This window comes from Ananas comosus, linkage group 17, assembly GCF_001540865.1.
Source record: "Ananas comosus cultivar F153 linkage group 17, ASM154086v1, whole genome shotgun sequence".
Lineage (NCBI taxonomy): Eukaryota > Viridiplantae > Streptophyta > Magnoliopsida > Poales > Bromeliaceae > Ananas > Ananas comosus.
The window spans coordinates 10,598,265-10,620,967 of record NC_033637.1 but is presented as its reverse complement, the minus strand read 5'-3'; the positions used below and the strand labels follow the sequence as shown (position 1 = coordinate 10,620,967).

At 36.3% G+C, this 22,703-nt stretch overlaps 2 protein-coding genes across 5 annotated transcripts; one reads left to right on the top strand and one right to left on the bottom strand.

Moving 5' to 3' along the window:
- Nucleotides 4,767–18,044, top strand: LOC109723115 (retinoblastoma-related protein-like). 4 transcript variants are annotated; one of them, XR_002219621.1, is made up of 18 exons: nucleotides 4,767–5,203; nucleotides 5,305–5,400; nucleotides 5,491–5,624; nucleotides 5,713–5,809; nucleotides 5,894–5,940; nucleotides 10,090–10,282; nucleotides 10,418–10,484; nucleotides 10,602–10,781; nucleotides 10,895–11,082; nucleotides 11,172–12,021; nucleotides 12,892–13,048; nucleotides 13,196–13,268; nucleotides 13,353–13,529; nucleotides 13,605–13,724; nucleotides 13,799–13,925; nucleotides 14,015–14,127; nucleotides 16,639–16,756; nucleotides 16,841–16,954. XR_002219621.1 is itself a non-coding variant. In XM_020251337.1 (18 exons), exons 1-18 carry the CDS (start codon nucleotides 5,099–5,101, stop codon nucleotides 17,752–17,754), a joined length of 2,985 nt encoding a protein of 994 aa, XP_020106926.1. In that variant the 5' UTR covers nucleotides 4,767–5,098; the 3' UTR covers nucleotides 17,755–18,044. The 4 variants fall into 4 exon arrangements, 2 of the variants coding, with proteins under 2 accessions (XP_020106926.1, XP_020106925.1); XR_002219620.1 differs by having other exon boundaries at nucleotides 14,012–14,127; XM_020251337.1 differs by lacking the exon at nucleotides 16,639–16,756 and adding an exon at nucleotides 17,610–18,044 and having other exon boundaries at nucleotides 16,841–16,956.
- Nucleotides 18,539–19,612, bottom strand: LOC109722916 (formin-like protein 7). Its single transcript, XM_020251094.1, has one exon. It carries the CDS (start codon nucleotides 19,610–19,612, stop codon nucleotides 18,686–18,688), a length of 927 nt encoding a protein of 308 aa, XP_020106683.1. The 3' UTR covers nucleotides 18,539–18,685.

Here is a 22,703-nt window from a genome sequence, read left to right as displayed (position 1 = left end):
CATGTCGGATTTGGGGTGAGTTTTCAAAAATTCGAACTCAAACCCGACTATCAAGCCTGGAACCCGAACTACCAAAAATCCGAAATCCGAACCAGAAACAAATATTTCTCGTTATAATATTTCAAAGCATATTAAAATACAAATTTAAACATAGCATCAAACATATATATACACACACACATTATATAATATAAAATTAATTTGGGTTCGGGTTTGAGTCGGGTACAATCAAAATTTATATCCGAATCCAAATTCGTTTTTTTTTTCTTTTGATATTCATATCGAATCTATATTCATTTAGTATTAAATAAATCTATTTTGTCCGGATACCGGTTTATAAAATTTTGGGCATCCGTACCCAACATCCCTACTCTCCTCCCAACTCTTTTCGGCCTAATTCTAAACCCGTACATTCAATCCCCAACTTGGACCCAAGGCCCGTTAAGAAAACAAAATAGATTAACGGGCCTGCCCGAAATCATAAATCATCATTCTCATGGGCCCTATTAAAAATGCCTAGTAAGAAAACAAAATACGATTTATCACTTGCGTCCTCCTCTTAGGGCTGTTTGGTTAGATGTAATTATAAATGTACTGTAGTTAGAGATGCATACAGTTGAAAATACAGTAAGTACAACTACATGAATCATGTTTGGTTGGCTGTAGTAGAAAGCGCTGTAAGTATAAATAATTTGTTTGATTGTATGCAGTTGAGAAATAATTTTTAAAATTTTATTATTTTATATATGATGGTGAGATTACCTCTAATGTAAAAAAGGAAAATAATTTTTGTTTAAAAAATATTGAGGAGGTAAGCATACCTTTTATTTAAAGTTACTCTCTCTAACTGCTGTAGTTGGAACTGCGGCTAATTTGGGCGTAGTTCGAACTGCTGCAGTTGGGCCTCCTCCTGCAATTCCTATTGCAGCAGTTGGAGTTAAATATATCAAACCAAGTACGAAATTTGTATTTACATGCAGTTACAACTGCAGTGTAGTTGCAACTACATGCAACCAAACGGCCACTTAGAGACTTGCATGTTTGTTTTACTGAAACTAGATTTTGGGTTGAAGTGAACTTTAGGTTGAAGTGGAGTTCGGTGAAAATTACTTCTTCTCCGCTGTTTGTTTTGTTGTTATGGAAGTGAAGTTTCATTAGTTTTGCTGTTTGTTTGGTGGAAAGTATATGATATAAAACTATAACTTATGTATAAATATACATAATTTAATAAATAAAAATAATATAATTATATTTTTATATTATTAAAATTTAATTTAAAGCAACTAAATTATTTTTTTATATATAAATTACAGTAATACAACAATAAAGTTATAAAATAAAAAAAGTAATATTTAATTAGTCAATTTTTATCATATTTTAATTATACAAACTAAATTAAAAAATATTAAAACTTAACTAATCAATTTTTATCATATTTTAAATATGTCAAATGAATAAAAGAATAATTAGTACCCTAATTAAATATATTTAAATATAACTATCTTTACCTAATATATTATTTTATTATTTTTTCTTCACCTCTTTTCACCGTAATTGATTTTGGCCCACGATAGGCCGAAGTCAATTATGCCGTTTCAAATTAACTGGAGTTTCGACCGTAACTTTTTTACGGCGAACAAAACAACGGAAGTGATCGTTTACAGCGAAAATAACTTCCCTCCTCTCCACTTCCACCCCACTTCTACCCAAACAAACATGCCCCTAATTGCATGCATTTTTAGACTTTCTTGTGTATTTAGCCTCCTCAGAAATTTTTTTTCATAAATAGCTCCATAAAATTTATATTTGTAAAATTGACTCTATTCTCGCCAAGCAAGCGTCACGTGAGCATGACTGGCGGCCTAGGGATAAGTTGAATACGGTGAACCAATCGTATTTGGACATGGTGAATGATTCATCGTGTTCAACTCAAACTTATATAACTTACAGAAATATATAAAACAATAAACGCGGTGAACCATTCACCGTGTCCAAACACGATGAATGATTCATTGTGTTCAACTTAGCCTGGGCCACCAGCTCACGTGGCGCTCGTGTGACAGGGATAGAGCCAATCTTGCAAATATAAATTTTTTGAGACTATTTGTGGAAAAAAATTCTGAGAGGGCTAAATGCAAAAAAAAACCTTGTATTCTTAGCTATACCGTGATCATAATAACTACATGCTGATTTGAATATAGTATTTGATTTGATGGATTTGATTCAACTGCTACAGTCGAAATTGTTTGAGAAGGTTCAACGGCAATAGTTGGAAATATGCATATTAAGAAAACAAAATATGATCCATTTCTTACCCGTCCGGCCTCCTTTTATATATGGACACTTTAGTTGATTGTGTTTATAACTATACTGTAATTATAATTGCACGAAGATTCTAGTTTAGTATTTGATTTTATATATTTGATTTTAATTATTCTAGTTGGTACGATATAAAAAGGTTCAACTGTAATAGTTAGAACTGCGCCTGTTATGCTCATTTTTTAGTGACTATTTAGTTGCATATATTTGTAACTGCACTATAATTGAAACTAAGTATAGATTCAAATATAAAATGGATTCGATATATTTGAATCCAACTACTACAATTGGCGCTACACAATGAGGCTCAATTGTAATAGTTGAAACTATACCCTTTAAGTAAGGTTTAAAGTACCATGGCATTGAGGCGTGCCGTTGTCTTCCTGATATGGTACGACACAGGCATACTTCCGTACTGACACATGGTACACTTGTGTGTCGATAGATACGCATGACATTCTACTGGCATACTTTGGTATTGACTTATTTTAATTTTTTTGGTTCCAATAAATTTTTATAATATTATTTTGAAAAAATAATATATCTGTAACTTTTTTTGTATGTAAAATACAACTATACCTGATGCAGAATAAAAATTTTTGCATGTTAAAATTTTTAAAATGCAAAAATATCTTTCTTTCTTTATTTCTTTTGATTATATTATAGTATTTCTTTTATAAAATACAAAAAATAAATTTTAAAATTATTTAAAAATTATTTGAAAAATTATTTTAAAAAGTGTTTGAAAAAATTATTTTTTAATTAATTTTTGTAAAATACAACTATACCTGATGCAGAATAAAAATTTTTGCATGTTAAAATTTTTAAAATGCAAAAAATAATTTCTTTCTTTATTTCTTTTGATTATATTATAGTATTTCTTTTATAAAATACAAAAAATAAATTTTAAAATTATTTAAAAATTATTTGAAAAATTATTTTAAAAAGTGTTTGAAAAAATTATTTTTTAATTAATTTTTTTAAATTATTAGATCTATCAAAAAAACTTAAGCAATAAATTATATAACAAATAAATTAAATAAATTTAAGTATATCAATTAATTTAATTTAACTTTTAATTTTATCAGTATTTTTAATTTTCTAGCGTAAAAATAAAATTTTATATTTGATGTGTCTTAAATTTTGTTTATTGAGTTCGACTTTGTTTTTCTAATTCGCTAAAAGTTTTGCGGTGCGAGAAATTTAGATAAAATAGTTTGTTAAGAAAAAATGGATGTCTGTGGTGGAAGCAAATGGTTCGGGCTGATAGGATCGGATATGTAAATTAAAAATTTGGCAGTATATTTGTAAACAAAAAAAATAAATTATACTTTTTTTTTGACTTATCTAACAAGTAGATTTTCGATTTGTAATATTTTTCGAAAATGTAGAGTACACGAATATTTTTTGGTACCCCAAATAACAAAAGAAAAAGGAAAAGAAAGCAAAGAGAAAAAGAAAAGCAAAAAATAAAACATAGTGTGCGGTACGAAGGGTGGTCCGAAACTCCCCCTATATCTTGCTCCCTTCTTGGGGGCACGATACGTGTCGCTCCGTATTGTACAGCACGAGGTGGGACTTTAATCATTGCGTTTGAAGAAATAAAATACAGTCCATCTCTTACGCTCTTCTTTTGTGACTTTTTAATTACATGTAATTTATAATTGCACTGTAATTGTAACTACATATAGATTCGAATATAGTGTTTGATTTGCTGTATTTGAATTTATTTACTGTAATTAAAATTGTACAAGAAGGCTCAACTGTAGCAGTCGGAACTACGCCCAACTTAGTTATAGTTCCAAATGCAAAAGTTGAAAAGAGTAATTTTAAACAAATGATAAGCTTATCTATCTAAGATTACCAAGTTTTATTCATGCCATCTTAACTTTTGAATTTAGCCAAATAATTAAAAATTTTATATAATTTTTTAACAATTCCAGCAATTTTTTTAAAAATTTTAGATAATTTTTAAAGCAAATTTAACTTATAGTGAACAAATCTAAAATAATTGTCAACTAATAGGTTAACGAGGTTTCAAGCTTAGCTAATGTGAACTTCTTAAACAAAAAAAGAAAAAGAAAAATAGAAATTAAGATGAGTCAATTTAAAATACTAACATTGAGAGGACAATTTCAAAAACGAAATATAGTTGAGGGGTCTCCATGCACTTTCCCCCGCAATCGATAAACATAAATCCCAAATATATAATATTATATTATTATATGTAACAAATATATAACGGTATAAAATAATGAATTAGGCGGTAAATAACGTCTACATTCCACGTGTCGCCTCCTCATTGGATAAACTCCGTACGAACACGCACATGTTCCCCTTTCCCGCGCTAAATCGGAGGTGGATGGGCGGTTTCTTGCATACAAAAACAACCCCGGGATTATTATAAATAAAAAAAAACGAGGGAAAGAAAAACGCAAAAAAAAAAAGAAAAAAAAAGAAAAGAGAAAGAGAGGGAAAGAGAGAGAGAGAGAGAGAGAGAGAGAGAGAGGAGCTCTTCGATTCCCTCCTCCGCGCCGATCCCCGAAACCCTAACCCTAATTCTCCCGTAACCCTCAACCTAATTTTGCCGATCCCGCGGCGGATCGGGGGGAGGATCGAGGCGAGGATCGGGGAATTGGTGCCAGGATCCGTGGATCCCCGTAGCGTAATCGCGTTCGATCGATCTCCTACTTGTTTCTCTCTGATTTGAGTAGGGATTCTTCGATCGCGTGATCGGAGATCATGAGGCTCTTGTGATTTGGAATCTGCTAGGGTTTAGATGAGTTCCGAGGCGGCGGCGGCGGCGGCGGCGGCGGAGGATGCGGTGTCGCCGAACTCGGAGGATGGAGGCGGCGTGGGTGCGGGATTCTACGATCTCTGCAAGGTCTCTCTTTCTCCCTCTTCCTCGATCTCTCTTTCCCTCTCTCTCTCTCTCTTGTTTTGTTCTCAGTTTGTGATTGACGTGGGGATTTGGTTGAGGTGAAGGGATTGGATGTTGGTGAGGATCTGAAGAGGGAGGCGGTATCCCTGTTGAAGGAAAGCAAGAACATTCGCTTCGCCTCGCCATTCGGAACTAGGCAGGTATTGCTGCTTCTTTCCACGAATGATCTATGGTTTGGTTTATTTGCTGTGATTTGGTTTGAATTGAATCTAAATATTGAGTCTTTGTAGCCGATTGAGATTGAGAAATTCCGCGCCGCCTATGTTTTGTTCTGTGCGGCGAAATTGAGAAAGGGGCAGGGGAAGGAAGAGAAGAAAGAGGAAAGGATTAGATTGTGCCAGGTCTTGAGGTGTTCTAAGCTTAAGTAGGTGGTTTCTTTTTTGTTAATTCTTATTTCTTTGGGGTCATATCTGTAATCTATTTGACTGATAATCCTATATTTTTCTTCGTAGACTCGATGATTTCTTCAAAGAGGCGCAACAATTTTCTCTTAAATTTGATCAGATTTTAAGCAAATTTTATGGATCTGATTGGGAAGAAAAGCTCGAGGTAACTTCTTGGTATGAACCATATTGAATTCTGTTTGTGTAACTTACTTTATGTTTTGTCGGTCTGTGCAATTTAATGTTTCAGCTGAAGCAATTGGAGAAGTACATAAAGCTGTTAACAGATGCGAGCAAGTAAGCCCCTTCACCTCTGTTCTCTTTCCTTAATAGACTTTTCACCTCTTCCCTATCATAGTTTTATCTTTTATGAGTGATAATTTGATTACATAACCTTGTCGTCGTAGAAATTTTACATGAAAAGCTGATGATACAAAGAACTGGGTATATGCTTGGATTACATATTCTTTTTTTTGGTTTCGTCTCATTTACATTTTGTGGGGTTTGTTCCCTGTTGTCGGACAACTGGTAACTCTCTGAACTATATGCAGTTGGTTCCAAGATGTATGGGATAAACACATTCATTTAACTTGCTAATATATAAGGCTTGATTACCTCACTAATTTCATGGATGGTTGCCAATTTCTTAACAAAGACCAAGTTATTGCCTCCCTTAAATGTACTAGATGGCTGCCCAGATCTCCACTTAACTCACCGTATGAAAACTTCTCCTCACAGGAGATCTCGAAACCTTTGGAGTTTGGAGTCCAGTCTTGTAGCAAAGTCTAGGGGCCCCCGCCTTGAGTCAAGTGGAGAAGAAGGCCTCATCCACTTAACTCACTGTATAAAAGTCAATGTACATTGTACTTTACTGTCAAGAAAAAAGAAAAAAGAAAACAATGAAACTGCAAAAATTATTTTGACTCACAAGCACCCCATCTTTCAAAGTGAAAATTGAATAAAAAGAACAAATTTAACCATCCCTGTTATCAATAGAAGAGATTTAAAATTCGAGGAATGCTTCTATACAATATCTTTGAAAGGTAAGACGGCAAATGAAGGTAATATCAAACTCTTCAAGGTTTTATCGGAAATCAATAAAACAATCTAGTTAATTAGTGATTCTCATATTATGGGAGGATTGGGAAGTATGAGCTACCTCTCAATTCTTCCTCATCTTCCAGAGAAGGGAAGCGAGTGCAAAAGTTGCTCACGGCTTTTTCCATCTCTAAATGCTTTCCTACCAACAGATAACACTCAATCCGAATCTCAAAGCATTATTTGTACTGTCCAACGATAGAAAATGCGTTGGTGAGAAAGTGATTTATAATTTTTTTCCCCACAACTGAAGGAAGTTATAATTTTTTGGGGTAAGTAATCACCCATCTGGGTAAATTCCACCATATCCCTAAACTTTTGGCCGAGTTTCACTTTGGTCCTTGGATTTTTTTTAGTTTGACATGTTAAACCTGAAATTCTTAAAAGTGTTTCACTTTAGTCGTTATGTTAATTTTATTATTAGAGTTATTGCCTACACCTGATGCATCTATAAATTTAAGCACCATGCATCTATGGAGCCTTGATCTCCCATTTCATTTTTGAATCCTACCACCTATCGAGGTGTAGCCTTTTCTATATTCAGATACTGGAATGCTAGATTAAAAATATGAGATGGATGAATGGCCAATGGATTCGTGGTGCATAGATACGTGAATGAATTAGGAGCATACAATAGCTTGAATGAATTAGGAGCAGACAATAGCTCGAATGAATTAGGAGCAGACAATAGCTCGAATGAATTAGGAGCAGGCAATAGCTCGAATGAATTAGGCGCAGACAATAGCTTTTTTCTCTATAGTAAAGACTAGATGCTATAGTGAGACAACTTAGAGAGTTAGGGGTCTTAAATGTCGAAATTACAAGTTTGAGACCAAAATGAAACTTCACTGAAAGTTCAGGGACTAGTAGTGCAAACCACCCTTCGGGTTTCTGGTCATAAATAGATTATTATGGCTATCAAGTTTGCCGTAATTTCTTCGTTTATATTGATTGTCCATTAACTGACTTACTTTCCCTCTCTATATCTCTTCCATTATGCATTCAACAACAGCCTACTGGTCACCTAGTCGTGTGGGATTACCTTCTTACGAAGAGAAATTTGTGACTTCTTTTTTTGTACCTTGTCCGCCCATAAGAAAAGTTGGACTTCTCTTCCGGCACCAGTATGTATTATGTATAGCTGGTATAAACAGTCACTTCAAACTCTCTGCACCGTTGATCTAGAGAATCAGATGGTTTCAGCTAAAAGTTCTGTTTCCTTTTACAGAAATCATACAGAAGTTTCTCTGCTAAAATTATGATTGCAATTTAAAGTTGTAGGGGAAGTTATGAAAAAGACCATACCACTTGCTTGTCTAGGCGCTTGGGCTCATAATGCTAAAGAGGTTAGCTTCCTAGTAAACGCTCTTTAAATGTCCACCAGATGTGTCTACGACCTTCCACTTTTGTGCTATACTAGCGTAAAATCCGTGGTTCGCAGTGGAGGAATAAAATATTACAAAATAATTATATTATTTTATACTTTAGAAATATATTATAGCTAACTAACTTTATGTAATTATATCGATAAATTCTATATTTTATATATTATATATTTATACAAGTACCAAATCCGCATGAGATCCATGACTGAAAGTTGGTTGTGCGACTATAGCGGTGATGGCAACGATCGGTCTTGCATGACGGTCGGGGTAGTGGTTGTTGACTGCAGATTGACTGTGCGTGACGACTGAGGCAATGATGGTATCTACAACATGGCAACATTTCTCTCCTTGTCATTCTTCTTCACCCTCTCTCTCTTCCCCTTATGTGTATCTAGTCCAACCAAATTCCTTTACTTCCTATCTCCCTTTTATGTAGAGAGAGAGAGAGAGAAAACCATCTATGAGGAACTAAAGCTAAACTATGCATGGAATATAATTTCACTTTTTTATATCTAGATGGCTTAGAAGCCATGCAAAGAGACACCTAGGTGGATGGATGTCAAGGCTCATAGGAGGACTGACAGGTGGCTTGAACAACTATTATACAAAGCTATGACTTTTGCCGGAAAGTCTAATAATTATAACAAATTTTAATTTAATCTAATTCTAAACTTATGGGCTCATTTGAGAGCTAATAGAAGGTGAGAATGAATTCAAATTCGAGGTCAAAACTTGTTTATAACTTGTAATCAATGTCACAATTTTATTCCAGTTTACAAATAACCTATAGTTATGTAAAGTGTTTTTCAGAAAAGATAAATTAATTCTTGCAGACAACTTACCAACCTTTCAAATCAGAAAGTACAACATGCATAAATTGCAGTTTCTCCATACTTTATTAAGTGGTAACATTCATAAGTTATAGTTACTCACAATTTCATCATTTTTTTTAAAGTAAAATTCTTGCACATAATTTACCAACTTTTCAAATTACAAAATAACAACATACATAATTTATAGTTTACTAATTTTTTTTTAAATCGCAATATAAATTGCGTATAATTTTCATAAATTAGTGGGGCCTATATGTAAAAGTATGTTTCACATGATAATATATATTACATCATTTTGAAAAACAAATATTCAATAATCTGAGAAAATTCCATTCTCTTCTCCTTTACACACACACACACACACACACACACACACACACACATATATATATATATATATATATATATATATATATCGAGCTAGTCTCTTATACTATCTATAGTACCGGGGCTCCGGTACTATAGTCTTATTTTCGATCTTAGGGTGTTCAAATCAACGATCAACACCGTTAAAATTGATCTAGGGTATTTAAAGTTTTTAGAAATAAAATTTTATATTTTTTCGATATAGTTTACTTTATGATCAAACCATTTCAAAATTGTCAATTTTCAATGGCTACTATGGCGAGTTTGGAGTTTAACGGTGTAGAAGAATCTAAATTTCTTCAAATTTTCATAGAAAATACTTTAAACTATCTAGATTAAGGTTAACATTCTTGATCTTGAATTTAAAAGTCCTATGCTCAAATTTTAAAGATTATTCAATTTCCACCGTCCATTTTGACATAATTTATTTACTAAGTAAACGATGTCGAAAAAAACTAAAATTTTATTCCTAAGAACTTCATATATTCTAGATCATATTTAACGGTGTGGATCGTTAATTTGAACACCTTAAGATCGAAAACAACACTATAGTACCGGAGCTTCGGTACTATAGATAGTATAGTAGCCTAATTCTATATATATATCTGTCAAAGTAGGTGATTTATTTTATTTTATTTTATTTTATTTTATTTTTATAATTTACTGCCACTGTCTGTTGCTTGTTGGATTTTGTTTGAAGTTTCTTTGGTCATCACCTGCCGTAAGCCTAAATTTTGACCTAGATATTTACAATGACGCATCAGGTTCTACGATAAAGCATACAAGGAGTTGTTCTCAAGCCCAAGCAATGTTCAGCATTGTTCTATTTCTGGCTGTATTAGAAAATATTCAGAATTCTATCATTTTGGATGGTTGCTGTTCTTAGCTCTTCGTATCCACACCCCTGAACTATTTAAAGATCTCGTATCATGTATTCATGGATTAGTAGCTATTCTGGTTAGCTTTTCCTCCTTTTCTTTTACTTTTACTTGTCAATATTTGTTTATTTATTTGCAATTGGTATGCTGTCTAATCAGTAGAGTAGCCGACTCTTCTATTTAAGTATATGTGAAGATGTCTAATATGTTGCAGGCCATACTCATAATTCATGTACCCACAGAATTTAGGAATTTCACAATTCAAGATTCGTTCCACTTTGGTAATTGTCCTCAATTTTTGTCATGCTTTCATTTTGGTGTTGTTTTTGGGTCCATTTTACTATCTACATGTTACTTATATGCTAGATCAGTTGATTTGGTTTGTCTCTTTTGTCCAGTCAAAAGATCTGAAAAAGGCGTGGACCTTCTTGCTTCTCTCTGTCAAACTTATCATACCTTGGAAGATCATTTAAAAAGAATGATGGGAAAGGCTCAAAATTTGATTGTTGATATTCTGAATAGGAATCCATCACTTGCTTCAGAGTGCAAAGCAGAAAACTTCGATCAAATCAACACAGGTCCAAAATTTACTGCGCTTTTGGCTCATTCTCATTGTTTAGATTATTTATTTATTTATTTATTTATTTTTTGCAGTTTGTATTAATTTCTTTTGCCATCATATTTGTGGCAGATGGCTTAATATATTTCAAGGATCTACTTGATGAAAGGTCATTGCAATCAAGTATACTTATTTTAGGGAGACATTATGAGAATGCAATCAACACTCAAGGGGAGCTAGATGAGCGGATGTTTGTCAATGATGAGGAAAATTTACTTGATAGCGAAAGTACATCAGGAGCCACTTTCTGCAGCACAAGGGTATGCTAATGTGATGACGCAATTATGGCTTCACTATTGAATACGGCTTTTTCTCACCAATTATTTATGATTATTTCCTTTCTTTGCAGTTTAAGTTTGAAAGTTTAGCCTCACCAACCAGGACGATAAAGAGCATGTTGAATCTTCCTCGTTCTCCTTCCTCGCCTACAAATGGTTGTTTCATTAATAGCTCAAAGATGGTTCAGATGACACCAGTCAGCTCTGCTATGACATCAGCAAAGTGGCTTCGAGATGTCATATCTTCGCTACCACCGAAACCCTCCACTGAGCTTGAGCGCTTTTTTGCTTCATGCGACAGGGACATTACTAGCGATGTGACACGTAGGGCCGACATCATTCTGGAAGCAATTTTTCCAAGCAGTTCTTCTGGAGGACGATCTATTTCATTTGATACTACATGGGCAAAAGAGAGAAAAATGGAGGCCTTGAAGCTGTACTATAGAGTTTTGGAGGCAATCTGTAAAGCAGAATCGCAACTGCTTAGTGAAAACAATTTGACTTCTCTACTCTCCAATGAGCGTTTCCACAGATGCATGCTTGCATGTTCGGCTGAAATAGTTTTGGCCACACATAAATCTGTCGTCATGATGCTTCCTGATGTCTTAAGGGCAGTTGGGTTAACTGCTTTTGATTTGAGCAAGGTTATTGAGAGTTTCGTTAGACATGAAGAAACTCTTCCGAGAGAGCTAAAAAGGCATTTGAATTCTTTGGAAGAGCAACTTTTGGAGAGCAAGGCATTGGAGAAAGGTTCATCGCTGTATAATTCCTTGATCGTTGTGAGGCCGGCTCTCGCTGTAGAAATAAATCGCCTGGCACTACTAGCTGATCCGATGCCTTCCCTTGATGAAATAGAAGTACATAATATTGCTGATAGAGGGTTGCCACCTTTGCCTTCTAGAAAACATGGTGCTTTGCCAGGTATTTTCTCACCTTTGGAATGATGCTTCACAGTTGTTTACTAGTGGATGAACGGCTATCTCTTGTGAATTTGTGAGCATTAGAGGCTTTAAAAGAACTTATATATTTGTTTATCATTAATTTTATCACTTAATGTGAAATCTCATAAGTTCTTTGTGAATATCCATTTTGTGCTTACAATGAAATGCACTATCCTGAATTGTTAGAGATGTATGCCTCATATATTACCAGTAGATAGTTATTCCAGTTTCATGTTTATTGAGATGTAGTTTTCAGAACTCTGAAGTTTTGATTTAACTTTTCATGGCTTCAATGTTTGCATTAGGTTAAAAGCAGGCACACCACAGTTTCTGTGTTGCATAATCTATAAGATAGTCATTTAGCCCCAAAACACTTAATTTCTGTGTTGCACAGTTGATAAGATGGTGATTTACCGTTGAATGATGTAGGTTGATAAAGGATTGTTTGATTTCACACAGGTCTTCCATATTTCCATGGACATCTCATATAGCAATTAGAATGGCAGTGTTGACCTTTGATAATATGGAAGATGATTGCAAATATTAAGCTTGTGCCTTACAATATGATGGTACCTTTTCATTGTTGTTGAAATGGACCTACATTGTAAGCTATACGTTAGTGAAAAAAGATTAAACCAGAAGGATAGCACGTTTAGCAGGTGTCAGGTTGTAAGAGTTTTACTTCTTATCCTTGTTATTTGTTCAGCATTGTAGCATATGAATAATATGATTTTATTTATACGGGCTTACTCGCCGTTTATTCCTTGCACCTTTTGCCTTCCAGAATAATTATACCATAGTGATGTGGTACAAATGGTCTATTCATGAAATTATGTTGATATTGTTACAGATCAGAATGGTGAGGCCCGATCACCAAAGAGAGCTTGTAACGAGTTTAGGAGTGTTTTGGTTGAACGGAATTCCTTTACACCGCCAACCAAGGAACGTTTATTGACTTTTAACAGTCTAAAATCAAGGGTACTGACTCTTCAGCCGACATTTGCAAGGTTCGATCATCTTTCTCCGGTATTAAAATTTGAATTTTATATATCTATATATCTATATGTATTATATAAATCTATCTATCTATCTATATATATCTATATATGTAATCATATGAATCATATTAAATCCACATTTAATTCTTTTGGCAGTCCAAATCAGCGTAACCCTGTAGGAGGTGGTGAAACTTGCGCCGAGATTGGGATCAAAATCTTCTTCAGCAAGGCAATGTTATCTTGAAAGTTCTGAGATATATAAATGCTTCGTACTTTGCCTTCATTATCTAAATTTTCATTTTGTACTCTTCAGATTTTAAAGTTAGCTGCCATTAGAATCAGAAGCTTGTGTGAAAGGCTACGGCAGTCTCAACAAATCTTGGAGCGCGTTTATAGTATCTTTCAACAAATTCTTTTTCACCAAACAGCTCTGTTTTTCAATCGACATGTCGACCAACTTATTTTATGTTGCCTCTATGGTGTTGCGAAGGTAAAGTCAGCAATGCTTGCAAACTGTTTCTTGAATTTCACCCTATTCTAACATATTCTATGTTCTTTTATACAGGTGTCTCATGCTAATTTGACTTTTAAGGAGATTGTCAACAATTACAGAAAGGAACCACAATGGAAAGTGGGAGTATTTCGAAGTGTCTTTGTTGGTTTTTCATCTGCAAATGGAAATGCGGTAATATGTAGTGATCTAGCTAGTTCCGTCATTTACTTTCAACTGGCTATTAATTAGATTCTTTTTATAAGCAGGGGGTGGGACTTAATCACGTTGATATCATTACCTTTTACAATGAAATATTCATTCCATCAGTCAAACCTTTGCTGTGGGGGCTAACAGATGAAGGAGCTCACATGCAAGACAGGAATATCACAGATGGTATATATTCTGGGTTTTTCTAGTTAGTGTTGGTTTCTCACCCGAAATTTGCTAAGAATTCTTTATTTCTTCTGTTTTTTTTTCAGCAGGTCAGGGACAGGGATCACCTAAATTATATCCTTTCACGAAGCTTCCAGATATGTCGCCCAAAAAAGTCTCTGCTTCTCATAATGTTTATGTATCTCCTCTGCGACAATCAAAGGTGTGCCTTCTTGTTTAAATTTGCATATCAGTTTATGAATTTCATTTGGCTTTGTTATTGTATTTTAGCACCTTTGCCTTTTACCATCACAACCTGTTATATTTCCTTCGTTGGAAATTAAGCTGAATTTTTATATATGCATGCATATGGCTTGCTGCTAAACTTGGTTTGATTGTCCTTCTGTGACCCTTCTATGCTGTTATGATTCCATCTGAGTCTGGTTGCTCTGAGTGTATTTCCATAAGCCTGTAACGAATATTTGTTATGAAACTAGATAATGCATACATTGGTTCAATGAAGGCCTAGGCTTCTTCGATCCTTACTATATATCTTGGCTTCTTTTTTTTTGGTGAAAGTTCAATGCTCATCCCTTTTTTCTTATTAGAGCTTTTAGATCTAGCAAGATTTGATTGGATCAGTAGGTACACAATAACTGCACTAGTCCATTTTAGCCTTTACAGTGGTGAGTCTGGAGGATTGAGAAGATTATCAGCAAGTGCATGAGATTTAAAATCCCGTGGTGTTGAGCTTTCTGGAATTCCGCTGTTGACACCTATTTTGAGAATGCTGACAGAGGTTTTGGCATTATGTTTCGGCACTAGGAAGCGGCGAACCCAGGAGGGCTTTGATGTGGCGGATGCTTCAGCACATGGTACAAGACTTAATGTTGATAGAACTAGCTTTATTGTAAATTTTTAAAGTAAAAAAAAAAAAGACTTGTGCCATGTGGCATGTGCCACCAAATTGACATGCTCCAACTCCAAGGGATTTTGGTATGTTATGTTTTAATCATATAACCTAGTTGTGAGAGTGCCGAAGAGGCTTCGGCACTATGTTCGATGCTAGACTTCGGCAGGGCCGGAGAAGGCGAGTCTTGGGCCCGTTCGAAATTCAAACTTCAAATAATGGATGCTGAAGTATATGGAAGTAGGCGTGACATCTGAGAGCGATCCGAGGAAAATAATATGTAACCGCCCGGCAAATGCTGCCTTGCTTGTATCTATGCCAAGCCGGAGACTTGAGACTATATAAGGGAGAGTAGCACAGGACAAAAAAAGGATCATCATCGGCCAACGTAGCCTTAGGAGTAGGCATAATAAAATCTAGGAGTAGCTGTAACTTAGAGTTCCCTCGAAACACCACCTCATCCAACTCTGACCGCCCGCAGGCCGCAACCACTTCGACCAAGTCTGACCACCTCGGTCTCTACCGGTGAACGCTCTGCCACGCTGCATGCCTCCGCCACGTGTAGCTTCTTATCTTGGATCCTGTAACTCACAAACGGATCCCGTCTGCCACGCTGTATGCCTCCGCCACGTGTAGCTTCTTATCTCGGATCCCGTAACTCACAAACGGATCCCGTCATCCGATCTTAGCTCGGAGCAGCGGCCGGGATAAAGAAAGGCCAGATGCATCACAGCCTGGCCAGCAGGAGGACCTGATTGGATCATGCATCAGACTGGCAAATGCTTCTCCATCAGATTAGAGGACCCAATCAGATCTCATTTCTGACTGATAGACGCTTCTAGCCTGCGTGCCCCCATCTGCGCAAAACCTGTGTTTTGAGGACTGCTGTCGATCAGCGGTCCTGCTATCTACCTTCGGCCAGATCAGCGGCCAAAGTCCGCAAGTCGAAGCCTTGTGCCTTCAGCCCATGTGTGGAGACCTTGAGATCATTTCTCGAGGATTGAATCCGATCGGATTATTCCCTCTCCGGTCTGCGACTGAGACGGTTATATCTAGCCTTTATACTGAGGGATATTGGTTGGTGGATGAACCAGATCGTGCACCACGTGTCGGGCTGCAGTTTCTCCACCAATACATCCAAACTATACAAAGACTAGATAGTAATCCGCAATATAAAGTGATGCTTCCAATATCCAATGGATGGTGATAAAAGTGGTTTTTCTGTGGTCTCAGCTTGATTGTATGCATATGATGTGCCAAGGATTTCAGAGTGCCTTTGGAGATATGGAGATTTTGTATTGGAGGAAGCAGTCTGTGTACTCTTCATCTTTGTATAGTTGGAGAGTCTCCTCTATAACATGTGTTCAGCATGGTATTTGTGCCCATTGAGCTATGTAAGCTTGTGGATGTCAAAGAGAGGGCAGTAAAAACTTGAGAAGATGTGAAAGAAAAATTTTGTTTACATTTTTCTGTGCAAGATAGCAAATTTTTGTTGGGCGTTACTCTCGTACATGGAATACCTATTGTAGGGAAGATTTTGTATTGGAGGAGCCGGCCTTTTATGGTCCCACAAAAGGTTGAGTACTGGGAGGGAGTGTTTAGAGCCTGCCTTTTGTAATGGAATCTTACGCCTCTCTCTCTCTCTCTCTAATTTTTTCTAATTTTGAATCAAATGATATGCTGCAACATTGAGCTTGTAAATACTTGAACAATGGATGTTTAGTAACGGTGTTTCACTTTATTATTTCATTCTATATTAGTTACTGCATTACATAATTTAAGTTTTGGGATGGGGGAGGTAATTTATTACTTTTGCTGTTGTAGAATGCTTGCACACCAAAGTTAGATCTCTAAGCTTTGTTGCTACATTCTTTTTGCATAATTGAAGGAAGCTCTGATGGTCAGAATACTAGAAAAGCAAGTGAATGCTGTAATAATGGGAGTGCGCTCTCTTATGCTTGTGCTTTTTTAGCTACATTTATGTTGTCTTATTATTGTCATTTAAGCCTCTTACATCTTTCAACAGGTAGATACTCTACTACCGCCAAGTGCCAAGAGTTACTACGCGTGCGTCGGGGAGAGCACACGTGCTTACCAGAGTCCATCCAAAGATTTGACGGACATAAATAAGCGCCTGAATTGGTAATCCTCCAATAACTGTTGCAGCATTAAGGGCCTTTTTGGCTTCCGAAGGTTCTGCAGCAGTGCTGTTTGGATAAAGCTGATTGAAGAAGCATAAATTTCTTGTTGAAATCCCTCCAGCTATTTGTTGCTGCAGTAGCAGAACCTTCAAATTGGAGTTTCTGCATTTGGGGTCTAGAAGCTCGCTTGAACTTCTTTATACATCAAAAGCTCCATAGTTGTTGTCTGCGAAATACCTATTGTCTGCCAAGCACGGAGTAAGAAAGCTGCTTCAAGACCTAAGCCAAACAGACACTAAATAAGTTTTTCATTTTTCTTCCCTATATTTTGCACATATTCCCTTCAAATATTCAAAATGTTTTGCAGTTAACCCTGCGAAGGTACTTCTGACACCTGAAAACTTAGCTTATTTGTGTGCGCGTCCCTCCAGAGGGTGTCTATGCAGAAAAGATCTTTTGCATATAAACCCTTGGCAAAGGCATGGATGCAGAAAAATATGGTTTCGGGAGCACGCACACACAAACTAACTTCGCAAGTGTATATTGCACAACTTTTGCGTATTTACAGTGGTTTATATGCAAAGAGCCCAATTACTAATTGTATAAACAAATCTTTAACCCCTATTTTACTGCCCTTCTGGGTATCTGCCGCAGTGGAGCGAAAAACAGATTGGGCTTCGACATGGTAAGTGATTCCGTTGTAGCTGGTAGTTTCGGTTATCAAAACGGCAGCTCTGCTTCTTCAGAAGCCGCCGTCACCTTTAACCTACCAGTGAAGCGAGAGCAGCCAGACGACTAAATAACCAAAGGCGGCTGCAATTTCTGTACGTAGCCCATTGTTCCTCACTTTAGTTTTCTGTTCCTTTTATTCTTATGAATAAGTTAGAGAATTTTCCATCTTTCAACTGTACATGAGTTAGGAATTCTGTGGGGGAAATAATACGCGAGCAGAAGATGCTGTAGAATAATCAATCCTGCTGTCCTCTTCTATTCCCCAGTTGTTAGAATATAATTTAGGTGTGAAATATGTGTAACCTTCGTACTAACATCTAACTTAATAAAATTTATGGTTCTCTTCCCTTTTTCTAACTGTTGAATATGTTGTTCTTATATATTGGCTTTTACTCTGAAACTCCCGCTCTTTTTCATGCTGCTTGTTTTTTCTGTTGCTCTCGATTTTTCGTACTGGAAAATTTGTTAGCGCGTTTGTTAATTCATCTTGAGTCAAATGTTGGTTTGTTTACACTGTATGCAAATGTGACATATATATATATATATATATATATATATATATATATAGAAAGAACTAGGCTAATATACTATTAATAGCACCAAGTTATTGGTGCTACCAAGTTTTTGGCCATTGGATTAAGAGATGTGCGGTTAGCATGATGTGGGCTCCCTAGTAGGGATGAGTGGGTGGTTGGTTGAATAGTATGATCTAACGGGTGAAAATGATCAAAAGGGTAGATCTAATGGCGGAAAACTTGGTAGCACCAAGTGCTTCGTGCTATTAATAACATATATATATATATATAGTAGGCATCACTATATGTTTACACATGCTGAGGCATCACTATATGTTTACAAATATGCTGTGCCTGTTATTCATAGAGAGAATTTAGTTATACAACACTGTCAACACACCATGCAAATATAAATATAACCCCAAGGCAATATTAGTTATAATAGAGACTTAAATGAGTGGATTGAGAAAGGGGGGTGCATGTTTATTTTGGGTTCTCTTTTACGGGATCGGCGGGGCGGCCATTCTTGGACTTGCGGCGGCTAACGAGTTTGACATGCACACCGGGGCTTCGGAGATTGCATGAGCTATTGATGAGCCACGAGTTGTTGATGCTCTGCACATTGCTGTTCACCGTGGTGGTTAAGGGCTTCGGGCTTTTGCTGGCCGAGTTCTCACCAACAGCTTTTCCGCCGTGGCTCCCAGAAGCACTCGCTTCGACTTTCCTCGCAAGAGAAGGCCCGAGCTCCATGTAAGCCCCCACATTCTTGCCTGCTAATGTTATGATCCTCATTTTGTTATCATCATGTCTCCGCGTCGGATGTAACGAGGAAGGAGGCGGCGCTCTCGCGTCTTCTTTCTTTGTCTCGGAGGCTGTTCGCTTATCTTCGACAGCAGGCTCGTCTCTCTGCAGGTTGCCGAAGCCATTGGCGGCATCCTTGGAACCGTTCTTCTCGCTGTCGCCTTTCGCAGCAATGCTCCCTGTTTGGTTCGGGGTCGTTGGTATGATCTTTGGTTCAGGCTCCGGGTTGGGGGCAGCGGGCAACGGGTGGTACGCCTTCGGGGACAGGGGCGGCGTCTGGGAAGAAGTCTTGATGATTTTCGGGGATTGAGGCGTCGCAGGTCGGGACGGTGCGGTTGACGGCCTGGATGCTTGCTGCTCGCCCGTGACGGCAATGCCGTTGCCCGTGCTGGGCGCCGCTGGCAGTTGCGGCGATATCGACGGTGGCGGCGGCGGCGGCGGCGGCGTTGGCGTTGGTTGGGCTGTGGGCTGATCGGCACGCGACCGTAATGCAGAAAAGATGGGCGGCCGGCTTGGAGGTGGCGGGGGTTGTGGCGGGGCTTCTTGGCGGGCGATGGAGGCCAGTCGGAACCACGGGGGGCGGCCGGCGGGAGGGGGTTGGCTTTCCATGGAAAAAAGCAGTCTGTTAAGTGCCTGAATTTCTTTTCCAGAGGGAGGGGAGCAGAAGAATGTGGAGGATAGGTATCTCTGATTAAGACTCTGTTCTATTTTCTGGGGTTGTTTGGGTTCAAAAGTACTATCCTTGTAGTATTTATAGGAATGTGGGGGTTAAAGCACATAATAATGTCTGGGACACAGTTAAGAGGAGGAAAAAACAGTGGAAGGGGAAAGGAATCAGATACGCAGAGGAGAAGAGGGGGTTGGGTTGGGTTGAGGTTGGAGAACGACGCGTACGGCAGCAGCATTGAAAGGTGAAGGAAAGAAGCAAGATTGGTATCGAATCTCTTTTTAAGGTTCTTGACCTCTAGTACTACTATGGCCTCCCCATTTTCGTAACAGTTGGAAAAAAATAACTTAAGTGGGAAGTTTCCTAACGACGTCTCTTTGAGTTGAGAGCCCTCTTTTTCATGTCGGATTGCTTGGATGATGAAGATGATCTTTTGGCTCTATTCTGTTAAAATTCTGTCGAAATCTTTTCGTGACGATTGCTAGTTACTTCTCAAATTCTTCTGTTGAGACATCTTTATTCGAATTCGATGCAAAAGAATTTGTCTTCCTCCCTGACTGATTTGAGGGTCATAAAAACGTAAAGAAGATGTATTACTAGAAAAAAGCCATTTCATAAGTTTGTAAAGTATCTATTAACTCTTCTATTTTCATTTTATTAGATTTTTTTTTTTTTTTTTTTTTCTAATATTAAGTAAAATCCTAATGCACACTCGAATGTAGGTAAAATTGACATGCGACAGCGGAGAAGCATATTGTTCCATACTTTTTATCCAATCCCCAATGCGTCACATAATGAGTCACAAATTTCACTTGTCCCCTTGAATTTCCTCGTAATTTTTCTCTACTCAAATGATGAGTTATAATAAAGTTTGGTGAAAATGCATGGAACTTGAGCTATGGTACACTTTTGTTGCTTATCGTATAATTTCTTAGATTTGAGGCATTTGATGACTCCGGTTTAAAAACTAATTGTACTGTTTACTTTAATAGAAATTAGCCTCCTCAAATCAAACACACTAAAATAAACGGAATCCACAAAATCTAAACTAAAAGAGTTTTCCAAAAATTTGCAGCAAAATTAAAATTTTAAAATTTTAAAAGATTGGATAGAAGGATCAAATGACAACTAAAGGGGGGTGAATTAGTTGACAAGTAAAAACTCAAGTAAAATTAAATCTAGATAAAAATTACACAATCAAATAAAAAAAGAAAATCAAACTCAAATAATACAGATGATTTATCCTGATTCGGCCTTTCTGTCTACTCCAGTCCGGTCTTTCTTCTCCTACAGGTACTGATTTTACTATCACTTGGCTTTTTGAATAAGGTAAGACCAAAACTGTTTACAAGCGCACAAAACTTTTTTACAACCTTTTAATGAAACTCACAATTACAAATCAATAAATAATTAGGACTTAGAAAATTTTTCTGAAGTTATATCACAAACAACATACAAGCCCCCCTTTAAATACATTTGCCATCATTTAAAAAATGGAACAAAAGCATGATTAAATCATAATTGATTTTAATTTGAATTTTAACCATTTTGCAAATGCATTTGAATTAATTTTAAAATAAATTTGAATTCATACCATATTTGCAAAACACATTTGAAATATTATTATATTAAAAAGCTCACTTGAAATTATACCAAATTCGTAAAATCCTTTTAAATTAATACTGCAAATATAAAACTTTTTAAATTCATTGCATATTTGTAAAAGCTTTTAAAATAATACCATACATATAAAACTTATTTCTATCATATTTCATATTTTTAAATTCGTGTCATAATAAAATCATTTTTAAATTTATACCATATATCAAATCTCTTTCATACCGTATTAAAATAATGGCTAATTTGACGTTAAACTCAAATTAAACCCAAAAGGTGAGTTGGTTAAATTGACTAGGTTGACCGGCTCAAATCCGATAAATTGTAAAGAAGTCCTCCAAATTATTGTTGTGGCACTTGCATCCAATTTGGTACAATTTGATCTTGTCTGGGCCAATTTGAATAATTTGATTGAATAGTTACTTTTGATCAATTCCGGTTCGGCTTGAACCATTTCAAATTCAATTACAACCTGAAATTATTAAGTGACAAATTAAATTCAAAATTTATTTGTTATCATCAAAATTTATTATTAGATAAAATCCAACAATAAAAACAAAGTTAGGGTTTCGAAATGGTAGACTTTTAATTAGAACTTGTGCTCTAGCTTTACTGCGGAATATAACCGAATTTAGCATTATTTGTTGTTGTTGCGCCCGATTTTTGCAATTATTAAATCATTTTGCTCACGAAAAGGTGTTTTATTTGTGAGAAGCCAATGTGGGGAATCAATTGTTAATATCAATCAAATCTAAAAAGCTACATTTTAAAAAAGTATTCTGTTCTGTGGGAGGTCAAGTGGACTGAGTCACATTCCAAATGACGTGAGATCCGATTGGGTCGAGTCATGTTCGGAGTGGCGTAAGGCTGGATGAATTGAGTCTCAATCGAGATTCGTGGACACTGTATCCATACGCTTTAAATGAATTGATTGTATATTTTTAAAACAGTATCAAAACCTCATTGCATTCAGATGTAATGACGCCCATACGTAGAGGATTTAGGGTTTAATTATAATGCTTAGGTTTTAAGATTTAGGATTTAATTATGATGTTGCTTTCTCAAAAACAACTAGAAAGAAAAAATAATGAACGGAGGATTGCTTAGTCCAAAGTGTACACAAACATGCCATAACATGAATCTTATGAAACAAGTTAGGAATAATTTTTATCGTACATTTTTTAGTACTGTCATGCACAATGTTTATGGCCCGCAATCCCAGACAACGCCAAAGTGCTCAGATTTGAACATTTCTCGATTGAGATTTAAATCCCCGGCCTTCAGGTTGAAACATTGTTTTTTTTTTTTTTTTCTTTTTTTCGTAGGATTGCTTAGCAGCAGAATCTGCGCACGAAGTTTGATCGCTTAATACTTACGAAAACAAATAGGAATAATCTTAATCGTGCTTTTTTGTGG